Below are 14750 nucleotides of genomic sequence, written 5' to 3' on the forward strand. Positions count from 1 at the left end.
AAAAAAAAGTCATTAATAAGCAAGTTCAGCAGCGCAGCACTCAAGTGAGAGTTGCATGAGAATGGGCATCAGCCCACACCAATTGAGGATGCACCATGCTGTATCCAGGGCACTGTGTCACCAGCTTCTTACAGCATGCGAGTTGATAGCAGAGAATTGCCTCAGGGCTGGTCAGGTCAGTGAAGCCCTCTGACATAGAGGAAGCAGCTTCTGTATGGGATAGATGAAGGATGGCTAAAATAAATAGGACGCTGCATCTGTCACCTCATTGGTTCTTCCACACGTCACAGACTAACAGGCTGCAGCTCAGAGCGTAGTAAAATCTGATTCTGTCTCACGGGAGTGCTGTTTATCTGTGAGTTTATCTGTTTATCTCTGCTGTGGGTGGGAAAGGCCATTACTCTTGCTGCACGAGGTCCTGGGATATGACGACAGAAAAACTTAAACTGAAGGTTTAAGATTCTTAGGGAAGTTAAATACACTTGGAAACATTATAATATAGATCAAACATTTGGATTTAAGAACCTAAGTTCTTGGCAAGTTAAACTGTGCATATATATCTGTTCCTGATCAGCACGCATTCAAGCTATGGTACCCCAACTGAGAGTTAGCATTTAGTGATTCTTTGATAATACATTCTCTTAGAAGCCTTAGAAAAAGCCTATAATATAACAGTAAATCAGGTGACACAATGCAGGAGGCTGCCACTCTCAATAGATATTACTTTTCCCTGTGGGAAAGCTGCCAGAAAGGAAAATACACTTATGTCTCTGTTCTTTCTTAGTACAAACCCATCTAAGGTTTTATGCTAGCTCTGTCTGGAATAACAGCTGCAAACATGATCTGCTTTAGCCAGGCCTCTTGGAGGCAGTTGATTTGCCACAAGAGTGGAGTGGGGAGTGGGATGCAGTCAAGTCCAAAATTGCCTCACTTCAGAGTGCATTTATCAGAAGCCTCAGTCCCTGCTCTGCTGTTACCACACTTTTGGTTAGATTTTTTTAGGCCGAAGGGGAGTGCTGACCTAGACGGGCTGCTAGAAACTGTATGCTTTCTGTACAATTTTAAGGATTTCTCCCCCACCCCCCTCTCTTCTCAGACATTTAGAATTAAACCTCCTATGTGCATTACTAAAAAGGATGTCGACTTTGCTGTGGAAGTACTTCATTCTGCTTTACAGAGACACATGGAAAGAGCAGCTGCAAAATAGACGTGACTTGTTTCCTTGCATCCATGAGATGCACACAGAACCCCTGATACTTGCCACCCAGACCCTGCACTAATCTACACTGGATAAGAAAATCATCGTCTGAAGATGAAATACTTGTTCAGTATCATAAATCCCGTGTTTAATAAAGAATATGCTCTGTTTTGTAAACATACAGTTCAGTTCTACAGTGGTGTTGTGTATTAGCTGCATACCTATTCTAGCATTAGCATAAAAACCCCTGATTGTATTAAGTGGGTATCAGATGAAGAGGCAGACACATACTCATCTTTCATCAATGAAAGTCGTAACAAAAATTGGGTAATATTTAGAAAGAGGTAATATTTAGAATATAATGGCAAATTAATAGAGTTGTTTTGGGGAAGTACATGCTGTTCGGACTTTGTAGCATCCGTAGTCCCCTTGGGTGTGGTAGCAGCGCTGCGGTGGAGTGCCTCCTGCTGCTCTGGCAGTGCTCCTTTGTACCACAGCCTTTACTGTTGGCTCTTAAATGTTTTCACAGAAGCACCACACGCTCCCGAATGGCGGAGCATTCTGGTGCAGAGCTAGCTGGGTCCCCAACCACCTTCCACAGTGGTCACCACTGCTGCTGCCCCCACCCCTGCTACCAAAACCTTGTCATTTATACCCAATACATACAAGCATTTGTAAAACACACAAATGGTAAAGTACTTGTTTTTATTTAAATAAGAAAAAAAATTAAGTCACAAAGTAATACTGCAGGGTTAAGTCTGTGAGGTTTCACTTACGTAAGCCCGGTCAATCTCTGGCTGAGAACCACCCTGACCAGAACATAACTGGAGGTTTCAAACAGAGTTAGAACTGTTTACCCTTACTACAAGGATACGCTGTAATTAGAGCATGAAAAAATCTGTGTGCACACAGAAGTTGAAATATTTCTAATTACAGTATTTATTTTTATCATGGGGCTCTAATCCAGTCATCATCCTCTCCAAAATATGCTTTTCCTCCTGCTGCTTTTGGGATTGCACAGCACACCCATTAGTCATTTAGCAAAGATGCAAATAACATGCCATGTTTCTTTCTTACATAATCACTTTTTTTTATGTTTTAGTTCATTATCTCCTTCAGTTTCCAACAAAAAAAAAAAGGCATTGTGGACAGTCAGCAAGAACTGTACATTTATCATTTTACTTTCATTCAAATTTTAATATTTGAATAATTCCTTGACCCAATAAAGATACCACTTCAACTTGTGGGGGAAGGAGAGTATTCTGCCATTTTGTGTGATGAGTTGAAACTTCAGAGAAACTTAGTTAATGCAGGATCAGTGCTTCCGGAAAATTACACTCTAGGGGTTTCCTAAACAACCTGCTACAGCCCTTGCTAGGCACTGCCTTCTCCAACTGCATTGACAATTCCTGTGTAAAATCCACTTCCACTCCAAAATCAGGTCTTCGTCATCCCACCTTTTTTTTTTTTTTTAAGTGCTTTTCAAGATCAGGTAGATTATGCATTTAAACAGAGGTGCAACACCAATTCCCATGTTGGTTTTTATTAGAAATCAGAAGAAATTAATTTACGTCGCTCATTTATTTCTCCCTTCACTTATTCCAGCAAGGCTCTTCCACAAGACTTTTCTTTCCAACACCTGGCATGCAGGTGGATGTACAAAACCAACAGGAATTGTCAAACTGATTAACTAGCTTTGTCATCTTACTCTTTCCCTTCTGTTTGCTGTTTAATGTAATTAAGTAATTTGAAAGGGCCTCTGGGGATGGCAGAAGAGCTTGTGTTTTTCCACGTCTTGGTGATGTTTCATCTTTGATGATCAAAGCAGCACGGGCCCCTCTATTGGCTACACTCACCCTGAGCTAAGCCCTCTCACAAAAGAAAAGCAGTAACAGAAGTGTTAAAATAATTTATTATTTCCTGTGTGTGGGTACTTTATCCGTGCAAGTTTCAACAGGAATGCAAGGTGAGTAGCTCTGAATTACTATTTCCCCACCCCCAATGTGAAAGCTGCTGAGACGGCAGGTCAAATCCAGTCATGAAAAAGGCTGATAAAACCAAAAGAAAGCACAGGTTCCTTCACAAGATAATATTCCTTTTGTTGCATCTTCCTTTTCTCCCCAAATTAGAACTTGCCTCCTCTGTTTAACTCCGAACACAGGCAATGTGCACCTTTCAGTTTTGGGAGAGTTTTCATGTACGATTCTGAAGACTGTCACTAACAAAGTTCTATCTGTTTTTACGTTTCTCTTTTTTGTTTCTGGTGTTTACAGCTCCATTTACAGCTGGCGCTTGTGTTGCTTTTGCATGTCCTGTGGCTTTTAGGTGTTCAAACAGTTTATTTCGGGATGGAAATGCACAGTTGCAGGTTACACAGTGGATGGGAACTTCATTCTGCAATGAGGGAAAAACCAAAATGCTTCACATTTGTATGGAATATGAAATAAGTATAATACACTAATTTGTTGTATGCAGTTTCTTTTAGACAATGAAATGTGAATAAGCTGTTTGTTTCTATCACAGATATTCTATGACTGATTAACAATTGAATATATATATTAAAAAAATCACAAGTATGGCTTCTTGAAATTTTGAAGAGTACTAAGTAGAACCAAGAACAAGAATAGAAGCCTTGCAAATCTAATTCAAGATAAAGAATACTTTTGATCTCACCTGACTAAAAAAAGACTATACATTTACTACTTTGGGCTCTGAGATTTAGTGAATTTAATGTGTCTTAGCTGTAGTTATTACAAGATTTTGCCCTTTCTGGGAAGCATCAATATTGGGAAAGATGCAAATGGTACTGCCTGTCACCTGCCTGATGACAACAGCTCTGTCTTCAGTTGTTTAATTTATTTGGTTTGAACTGCCTTGGATACAGAGCTTTAGCAACTCTTGGAACTGAAAATTAGTCCTGCTCTTCTCTGTGAGGATGAGTGCTGACGTTCCAGTCTCCCACTTTCTAATAAAATCACAGGGATAGAAATACCTGCATTATTAAAAAATAAGCAAAAAACTAAAACAGAATTTGTGGACTGGAGGAGATCAACCAACCAACCTTGTTTGTAATAACATGACCACCAGCTTTTAAATAGCGTAAGTAACGTGACATACCGTTGTTGGGTGCTCTGAAGATGCCTTAGCAGACTTTTTTGCATCCTTTGCTTTTTTGCCTTTAGGCTTAGTACTGCTGATAAACAAAGAGAAAACAAGATCAGTGCACAGGAACATTCAACATTTAAGAGCTTCTGATGGTTTTCAATCATCAATGTCTCTGCTGCTTCCCCCTGTTCTTCCTTCACACAACACAATGCAAGTGCTTCCAGAAAAAAACCAAAGCAATTTAATTTATACGATCAATTGTTGATCTCAAGATTCAGCTAGATGATAAATCTGCTACTGGTAAGTGATGTGGCAGGGATCTGCAGTCAAACACCACTTCCAAAGTAGATCCTAACGCTCCTTGTTTAGTATCATACTTATTCAAATCTGACTTAGTGGAGCAGCCCCCAGTTCACATTGGTGAGTAAATCTAGACTTGTTTGACAGCATCAAACATGACACAGAATGACACCGTGACTGCAATATGGCAAGTCAGCACACCTTTTTGCTTCAGTTTTTGCTTCATTCACTTGGCCGACATCTTCTGTAGCGCTTGCGTCCTCTGGCACAGCACATCTTTGGCCATCATTTATCAACTCCTCTGCTGAGCCACTGTCCTTGTCCATGCAGGGCACCTCCTTCTGTTCAACTGTTTCTTCATCAGCACTTTTATCAAGAGAGTCCTCGTAAGTCTGTCCAAACGGAAGAAATGCAAGTCAACTACTTTAAGTTCATTACTGATTATAGTATTATACCTCATTTACCTCAAAAATGGGTGGGTGGGGAGAAGACAAAGTCATGGACACTCTTAATTTTACTGTGTGTTTTCAGTGAGATTGTAACAGGTAAAACCTTAGTTCTCCTGTTTTGAAAGATGGAGGCCACCTGTGATAAAGGGAAGAAACACCAATAAAACAGACTCTAAGACCATGGAAGAGGAGCATGAAGGTAGCTTTTAATTATGCACAGGGCTCATTCTGTTCTGGCTACCATTTCACATTATAAGATAGTGGCTTTGCTTGTAACTTTGCAAAATGTTAATTATTTAGACTAAAGTTTTCTGTGCCAGACACCTGCGTTAAGCACATTTAGGCCAAAATAACTGAGCTGACTGAAGCTAGATAGACACACTGTATTTTTCTTCCCTAACATTAGAAACACTGGCAGCCTTTTCCACGTCGTACCAGAAGACAGAGTAGACTCAATACAGGCAGTTTGGCAAAAAATCAACTCCTGAGCATGTCTGAAGCAAAACAGCTCAGCTCCCAAAAGCAGGATAACAGATTTCACCTAACACTACATTAATGCAACTCTATCACCTCCAGTATCTTTTGCAGAGTCTCAGCTACCTGAAAAAAACTTGGCTAATCTACCTACCTTCAGGAAAAGAAAACAAAAACCATAGCGATTCCCTGCGCTCCATGAAGCTTGGTAGAGGATGGAGGTTATGTTTCCAGAGGAATCTCTCTGCACAAGATTCCAGCTCATGCTACGCGAGAGTGGCACCTACTGTCTGGGCTGCAGAAGACCTCATGACCAAACTGATGGAAGAGAGACACAGTGCCTATATGCAACCTATACAGTGAGAACAAGACCTTCTGATTTCAAACTGAGGCTGCAAGAGTTGAACAGGAGCCTGATGGCCTGCATGGAAACAGGAAGGTCAAGCCAACACTGACTTGGACTATGCAATACCAGCCAGAGAAGCAAGAAAAATTCAGTTGCTTGAAAGTCTCAGGAAGTTTCTTGAGGATGAGAGATAATGATGGTGTGGGAGAGGGCACAGAAGGTGAACACATAATAGGAGACTAGAGGGGTTAGGTTAGGGAAAGACACAAGACCATCTTGGGAAAGGACAGAAGAGGCAGGGCCTGGTACAGATAGTTCACTGCGACAAGGCTAGGACTGAGGCAGTAAGTAGAGAAGAGGTAAGACTTGAAAAGGATCAAGCTTGAGGAAGGCAGACAGAAGAGTTTGCTCACTATGGCACACAAGCCTGAAACAGCTTGCAGTTCTTGAATTTCACCCTGCTGCTGTCAGCACAGATCTGTCATATCATGCACAGACTCAGATCCTGGAGTACAACAGACTGCTGTTACTCGTGTTTACAATTCAAGTGAAGGGTGGAATGGATGTGTTCGTTCCAACAACTACAGTGTCAGTAGGATGCCAATAATGTGTTACTTTCCCCCCGCTCCTAAGTTAGAGATTAACAAACAATACATCATACCAACTCTAGCAACCAAAGCAGAAAACAACCACCAAACAATTAAGCTGGTAATGCACTAAGGCCACTGCTGGTCTTTCTGATCAATTCCTTGCATTCTCCCTATCTGCCTGTTTCCGTCTGTCTTCCTTACGCTTCAGACTGTAACCTTTTTAGAGCCAGCACCACACTTATTAGGATCTGCACAAACATAAAGTGAGGTCTACGAGATTATTATCATATGATCATAGTAAGTGTCATAAAAAATATTCTGCAGTCAAAGAAGAATTAAAAATTATTCTGCAGTCAAAGAAGAATTAAAAATTATTCTGCAGTCAAAGAAGAATTAAAACTATCTGAAAACAGTCTTCAAGTTCCGTAGAATTTCAAGTTCTCTCAATCTTCAGGACAAAAAAAAGTTAGGTTAGGAGATAACAAAACTGGGTTGTAAAGTTCCCTGAATATCATTATATGACTACATACCATCATTGTTTTCTGTTTCTTCCTCTGCTTCTTAGAGAGTCTGTAAAGATAAAGAGTTTAAAATGACCTCCTTTCAAGGAAGAAAAAAAAAAAAAGGTACAATTTCTAAAAAGGTACCAAATTCTATTTTTGCTTATCCTCTTAACATATTAGGGAGACAGTAGCCACAAAGAGAAAATCACTCATGCCTGAAAACAACAATTCTCCTAAACTACTATTTGCATTTAGTAAAAGTTATTCTGCTCAGACTGAACTTGAAGATACTAGTGAGATAGTTGGTATTATGCTTTGGCCATTCAAAAAATGAAGTTGTGCAACTTACATCATCAATTCTGATTTTAAGCACACTCATTTTCTATGTATGCCAGCATCCAACTGACAAAAAGTACCAAAAAAGTACCAAAGCATAAACACTTGCACTGGCCCTGTGCAAGTTCCCCTGTTTGAAAAATAACAATCACTACTTTTCCTTAAACGTAACTTTAAGAAGCATAGAAAATACGAGACTGTTATCCTACCATATTTGAATCCAGTCATACTAATGCATGCATTTTACTGGAACTCTGATGCTAAAGAATATTTTAAATTGCACAATACTATGAGTTCCAACAAAACTATAAATCATCAGAAGCTCCCTCTGAGGGCCTCCAAGACTTACTAAATCATTAGCCATGATAAAATTAAAACCAATTTAAAGTACTTCTGTTTGGGCATGTCTTCTGCGTCTTCCTCCTCTTTGGTATGTATTCCATTTGCATCATCCAAAGACACAGGAAATTTCCCTTCTTCTTCTTCCAGTTGCTGTCGTAACAGTGCTACCATCTCTCGATGCTTCTTTGATTTTTCGTGATTCTTCATGCTGTGAAGACCAGCAGATCGTTACTGCAGGTAGCTCTGAGCAAACATGGTTATATTTACATATAAATTAATAACAGGCCCATTACCCATCACTACTAAGTACTGAAAATTCTGCCCTGACAATGTCTCTCCTGGAAAGACGACACTGACTGTTATGTGAAGTTAAAAAGTCTTTAAAATGCATTTTTAAAAAAGGTAAAACCCAACATCCCCACCCCCAAATCCCCAACCACAAGCACTTACGCTTTCTCAGTTTTTAACAATTTGTCACAAGCAGGGCAGTACAGACCATCAACAAACTCAGCTTCTTCAGTCTCATCATTCAGTTTGTCTGAAGAGAGCAGAGGGGATCAGAGAGACAGTCAGATGAGCGATTTTTGTGTAAGCTGCTCTTAAAGCCCCAGCAAACAGTCACAACACTGACATTCAACTTCTTTAGCATTATTGACACGCAGACAGATCAAGACCATCTCACCAAATCATACATTAGCATAAATTAACAGCTGTAACTTGATGTCTTCTCATGTTCAGTGGAAAACACCAGAGAGGGCCAGACTCTAGCCTGGCATGCCTCAGCTGGAGGCAGGGAGTTGCACTAGTCTGTCAATCTGGGCTTTAAGTCCAGTGAGCCAATACTCAGGCTGACGACTCACTACAGATCACCCCCCACAACCCATACCTTCGATGCCTTTTGTCTCCTCTTCTTCTACTTCATCTTCATCGTCTGATCCATCTCCAAATTCCTTTTCATATTGTGCCTCCATCTCTTGCAACTCTCTCTCCAGATCTGACATAGTGATCCAGCTCTGCTCTTTATACTGCTCAGCAAGCCTTTAAGTAGAATAATACAGTAACTTCTACATTGAGTCCATGAGATGGGAATTACAGAAACAGTATTATTTAAAAGATAACTTGTTCTTCTCTTGTATTTTAGGAGGAAAGTCCTGAACATATTATGATGGAGCAAACAATTATCTGTAGGGCCTGGAAATCTGAGCAGTTAATTTGTGATGTCAATGGGCACATCTACGCTGCAAGTGAAGAGGTCTTAACATAGGTGGGTCCTGCTTGAATTTCAGGCAGGAAATGCTATGCAGCATGGTCAATGTCAAGCTGACAGGAGGGAAGTTGACTCAATCCTCAAAGCAGTACAGTTGCTTTTACCTGCTGCAAAATCCAAACCCACGAACAGTACAGGACCAAAAAAGCCACAAGCACATTACTCCTTGACTCTGTGCTATGGGAATGTACCAACTCAGCTTTCCAAATCGAAGTGTGGCCTAAGTTACCAGTCAGTACACCACAGTACAGCTGAATTTTGCTACAGCTGGCTCCTGGACTCAGAATTATCAAGCCATTTGTCAGGAAATGCATAGCTCTGCTTCATTCTCCCTTTAGGGAAAAAAAATATATATGTAAAAAAATAAATTGTACATAATATATTCCATATATATTTTAATTATTATTTTATAATTTTAATCAATATGCAATTATTTTCCAAGTGCCCTCTTATTAAGAATTTAAGCTCCTTCCTCCCATTTGCAGGCAAAAAGCTCTTCTAGTTGGAAGACTAAATTGTGCTTACACTCAGGAGATTGCCTCTTCCTTCTACTTAATTTTGGGAAAAATAAAAGCATCAAAAAAAATTCTTTTAGTCCAATGAAAGGGTCCTTTCTGAAGAGTTAAAAGGAAAAGCAAAACTGAGCTCATTTGTCCCATTTTCTTTTTAGCAGGTACAGTTCCAAGGCTGATGAAGCTGATGTAAGTCCAGGTTGTCATAGTCCTGTTCTCCCTCATTCCAAAACAGGCATTCTTTTTTCTTTAAAGGAACAATGATTAACTATAAAATCTTACTTCCCCAGGTAAGTAAAAGCACACTAGATTCTGTGCTAGTACAGCCAGTTACCTGCAGCACACAGATAACTATTCCCTGGTTATCTTAGATCTCTACATGTCAGTACAATGCAGAGACACTAAAGTTTTAAAAAGCTCAGACTTGAGACCAAAACTAATACATAAAATTTTCAAGGATGTTTAAAAGAGCAAGTGGAGCTATTATTAGAATCTAACTCTATATGGTACCTTCATGGTTAATTTCTCCCAAGTTTAAAAGAAAATATTTCTTCCACATTTACATACTTGGCTTGTTTGAGCTTCTGCTGCCTCCGAAATTCCTCTGCTTTCTTAGTTTTTTCTGCATTTTGTTCTTCTACAAGTTTTCTGTGAGCCTGAACTCTTTTATCCCTTTTGCGAATAAAGGCTACTAGCTGACGGACCAGTTCATTCCTCTCTTTCCTTGCTTTCTCTCTCGTTTTCTTGTTCTCTTTTTCCATAGCTCGTTTCTCCCAGCGGTTTGAGGCTTGTCGTGTGTCATATTCTTCTTTCCAAGCAAAGTTTTTCTGAGTACAGAAACTCTGCCAATATGCATAGAAAGGGTGGACTACCTGTAAGAAAAAAGAATTTAAACAAGTCACTTGTTTTGAGGGGGACAAAAACCATACCAAATAATACAGCAGTTTTCTGTCTTCTGTATAGGCCACAGTTTTCCCTCAGAGTATAAATAAATCATATGAAGGTTTAGAGAAACCTCTAATATCATCCTTAAAATTTCAAACCATGCCAGATCAACAACCTTGTCTAAACTATTCCAAACTGCAACTTCTAAAAAATATCCCCTTGCAGGATTGGATCATGCTGACACTACTGCCCAGTTACTTAGCTGTGCTGTACTTTTCCTGTCACAACTGAAAACCACAATCAGAATGAGATATGCTGTCCGCAAGCAGGCATATGCATGTATTGCCCAAGAACCACCATACTGAATTACACCAAAGGTCAGCCATACATTTCCAACAGCAGCCAATGACCAGCACAAAAAGAGCAATAAAACAAACACAAGTACATAATGCTATTTCTTCCCTGTATATTCTCTCTGCTTCCAGAGCAAGACAGAAATCAATAGCCCTTGATGGATTTTTCTTTCATGAATTTGTTTAATATTTCTTTTATTAACCCGTGTAAATTGTTGGCATATACAACAGCATGGAGCCGTGACTTGCACAGTTTAACAAGGGGCTATGTGAAGATGCACTTACTCCTGTTTTGTTAGCAAATTATACGACTGCAGGTTATAATGATGTCCTCTAGCTCTCACACTAAAAGAAACAGTAAATGATCTTTCCTTATTCTCCTCCCTTTTACTGTTCATGAGTAAATGCTGGATTAACAAAATGGCATAATAATTATTTTTTGTTTTGTTCTCTATTCCTCTCCAAATAATTACTAACCTTCTGCATTTTGTATACACCTAAACTCCCTTCTTACATTACTCACCCCATTAAGCTGCCTTTTTAATACTTACTCCTACATGCACTACTGTTTATATTTTGGAATAGCTCATAGAAGTATTTAAGCTAACAGTTTAATACCTCTTCTTCTAGTATCTCCTCGTCTCCTCCTTCTGCTATTGGTATTCACATGGACTATCAACACCTCAACACTAATTTCTAATGGCCTATCTACATGCAAAAGTTCACGGCTGTGGCCTCTGGCAGGTAAGTCACTACAGTTTTTCTCTGCTATCACAAAAACCCAGCTCTATAATAATGAATAAATATTCATATTTAATCCAGTAACCTAAGTGAGATTAGACTCCCTGTCTCAGATTTCTGCTTCACAAAGGGATGTCTTCTGTGCAAAAGGATGCATGGCCATCAACTGATGACAGGGATCATCCTCCCCTTCACCAGCTGTACGAGCTAAGACTTTCCTCCTCCTCAGCAGCTACCTGATATACAAGCACATCTCTGACATTCTCCAAAAGACTGTACAGCAGCTCTTGCTGAACTCGCAGGTGGATTTTGTTTTGCCTACTACTTATACTTGGAGCTGATCGCTTTTGTTTCTGCATCTAATTGACCTACAAGTCTTCTCTTCCCATGAAGTCTTGTGAAGTCACAGACTTAAGAATATCTTCCCTGGCTGCCTGGCATTGATCGAGCTGCCTCTCAAGCTTCTTATGGATTAACTCAGTAGACTGAACCAGAGAACATTCACATCACAGACTTTGAAGCCTCTGCAGAGTTTCTGTAGCTCCCTTCTAAAACTCTTTTCCCTTTTCCCACAATACTCCACAGAGTAGAGAAGTGGGCACTGCAATGCTGGAATCCTCTGACAGTGTAGTCTCTTTGTCTTAATATAAGATAACAGGGATAATGACTTTCCCATTTAACTGAGGCTATTTCCCATAAATTACTCCTATCAATCCCTTCAAAAAAAAAAAAGTGAGCATTCTGCTTCCATAACAGCGTGAACAAGGCAGATGTCAAAGCCTGCTGGTGCTAGAATTCCAGCCATTTTTGCAGTTATTAATTGACAGCATAAAAGCTATGTTGGGTCTATAATCATATCTATCCCATGGCCTTGTAACAAGCAGTTTCCAAAAGATGTTTCAAGATAACTCCATTAAAGGACGGATTTTAGCAGTTTCAGAGACACTAAATATTCTCTCTCTGGGAAAGATTTCCATTTGTTAAGCCATCCTGTAATTTCATCTGATATTCAAACACCCATTCTTATACTTCTTAGTTTGATTTGTAACTTTGTTTCCAACTCCAGCCAAGTTTTGTACCATTGAAATTACTCATTTTTAAGGTGTGTATCAATTTATATTTCATAAATAATTAGTCATACAGTACAATTCTACTAAAAGTGACAGGGAGAAGTAGCAGACTAGGAGCAACGTTTGAGTACACTGATACTGTGCAGTTATTCACTGGGCAAAGTGCTATTACTTTACTATTTAAACACAGGAATACCAGTAACCTTAAAAAAAAAATTGTAAGTCTGATAGAATACAACAAATAGTTGGCAAACCAGATGACAAGAACTCAATTGTCCCACACACATTTTCTTTTCTTGCTTCCCAAAGGAAAGCATGCAGTATTTTGGAAATTAAATCTTACTACAGCGTAATTGTAGATGACAAGAGTATCATAGTGGGACCTCACACTGCAGGTCAACCACCGCATCTCCCATTTTCTAAAGGCTGTGTTATGCAGTAAGTGCTATGCAGTTTTCCCAAATGAGGCAAGACACTACATGTTATTTTTAAAAAAAAAAGTTATCTCAATATCCTTTTCTGTAACGTAAGCTGCGTTAAAACACTGGTAAACTATTCTCATCAGGAAGCAAAGAAAACATCTGTTCTTTTGTTTTATAGGCCTTGCACTGCCTTTAGGTTTCATTGGCATAATTGATGGTTAGCCCTGTGAAGTGTTTGTCTGACAACTTACCCTAAAAGCCTGGCTAATAATATAGTCCAACAGGAAATACCAATTTTAATTCACCTAAATATTGTGAATCAGAACACAAGCACTTCCTTTGTAGTAATGGTCTACAGTAGTAGAAAAGACAGCAGATACATGGTTTTGTACTCACCTCGGAGATCAGCAGGACCCTTTCCTTCGATCTCAGTGTGGGACAAAGTAATGACTTAACTGTGTCACTTTCAGTTCAGATTTACACTTGCTCTTACCGTATCATAGTCACTTTGGGCATATCCAAACATAGGGAATTCTTCAGTATCTTCCTGGGTCATATATTCCATCTCTTCTTTTGCAATCTTTTCAAAAACTTGTCGATAGACTGTAAAAAATCCCTGAAATAAAAAAAAAACATATATCTGACTCATTTTGCATGGCTCAATAATAGATGTACAAATGCTCAGCTACAGCAGTATATTTTAGAGAAATATTACAATTCTGCAACAGCAACTCAAAATCAGGGTAAAGGCCTTGTAAGCACTTGCTCTAGATAGCAAGACCCTTCTGTTTAACAAAGTTCCCATTCTCTCACATTCCTTTTATTTCCATCTCCTTCATGTAGTCTCTGTCTCTCTCACACATCACGCACCTGTATTCAAATCTAAACTAAAAAAAAAGTTTCAGCATGCTGGAGATGTTGATAAGTTTCTGGTTACACAGGATCAAGCTTTGAGGAAGTTCCAAATATAAAATTCAGTATTAAGTATCCTATCTCTTTTTAAATTAAGGTGTTACTAACTCACTCCTAGTATAGTAACACAAAGACAGATAAGGATTCTTCTCTGGCAGAGGTTTTTCTAATAATCTGGAGCTTTTTAAGTTACGATGAGTATCTTAAAATCCAACAGGGTATTCAATTATAGGAAGCACACTTTCCCCAAGGACTGCTATTATATTGCCTTTTTTTTTTTAGTTTGAAGCATTCTAGCTTGTTAAAGATATTTTTGAATAAACAGATGGTATTGCAAAGCACTGGAATGCTTCACTTTATAACGTAAATAAATAATATACACACACTCTGTAGTTTTATGGTATAGTGGGAAATCATGACTAAGTAATTGTTGGACAATAAGCAGGAATTAAAGCTTCCCTAAGCGTCCAGCGTCAGTTTTGTCTTAGAAAGACTGGTGTCCTGGTTTCGGCTGGGATAGACTTAATTTTCTTCCTAGTAGCTGGTACAGTGCTGTGCTTTGGATTTAGCATAAGAATAATGCAATAACACACCAATGTTTTATTTGATGCTAAGCAGTGTTTATACTAAGTCAAGAACTTTTCAGCTTCCCAGGCTCTGCCCGCGAGGAGGTGCACAAGAAGCTGGGAGGGGGCACAGCCAGGACAGCTGACCCAAATTGGCCAAAGGGATATTCCATACCATGTGACGTCATGCTCAGTACATAAACTGGGGAAAGCTGGCCGGGGGGCCGCTGCTCGGGGACTGGCTGGGCATCGGTCAGTGGGTGGTGAGCAGCTGCATCACTTGTTGTTCCCCCCCTCCTCGGGTTTTGTTCCTCTCTCGTTGTTTTACTTTGCATTACCATTTTTTTTTATTATTATTATTATTATTATTATTATTATT

At 39.3% G+C, this 14750-nt stretch overlaps 1 protein-coding gene across 1 annotated transcript in view; it reads right to left on the bottom strand.

Annotated features, from left to right (window-relative positions):
• Window positions 1-1890: 1890 nt before the first annotated feature.
• The window catches only part of DNAJC21 (DnaJ heat shock protein family (Hsp40) member C21), a 15297-nt gene continuing 2437 nt past the window's right edge, over window positions 1891-14750 (bottom strand). Inside the window, exons 4-12 of the mRNA XM_009285223.1 lie at window positions 13387-13509; window positions 9990-10294; window positions 8530-8681; window positions 8094-8181; window positions 7693-7851; window positions 6993-7032; window positions 4805-4995; window positions 4316-4391; window positions 1891-3592 (exon numbers count right to left, since the gene is read on the bottom strand). Of these exons, the coding sequence (XP_009283498.1) occupies window positions 3428-3592; window positions 4316-4391; window positions 4805-4995; window positions 6993-7032; window positions 7693-7851; window positions 8094-8181; window positions 8530-8681; window positions 9990-10294; window positions 13387-13509 (1299 nt within the window). The 3' untranslated portion in view covers window positions 1891-3427. The remainder of the gene's footprint in view (window positions 3593-4315; window positions 4392-4804; window positions 4996-6992; window positions 7033-7692; window positions 7852-8093; window positions 8182-8529; window positions 8682-9989; window positions 10295-13386; window positions 13510-14750) is intronic.

The sequence above is a fragment of the Aptenodytes forsteri genome, unplaced genomic scaffold (assembly GCF_000699145.1).
Source record: "Aptenodytes forsteri isolate BGI_AS27 unplaced genomic scaffold, ASM69914v1 Scaffold120, whole genome shotgun sequence".
In the NCBI taxonomy this organism is placed as follows: domain Eukaryota; kingdom Metazoa; phylum Chordata; class Aves; order Sphenisciformes; family Spheniscidae; genus Aptenodytes; species Aptenodytes forsteri.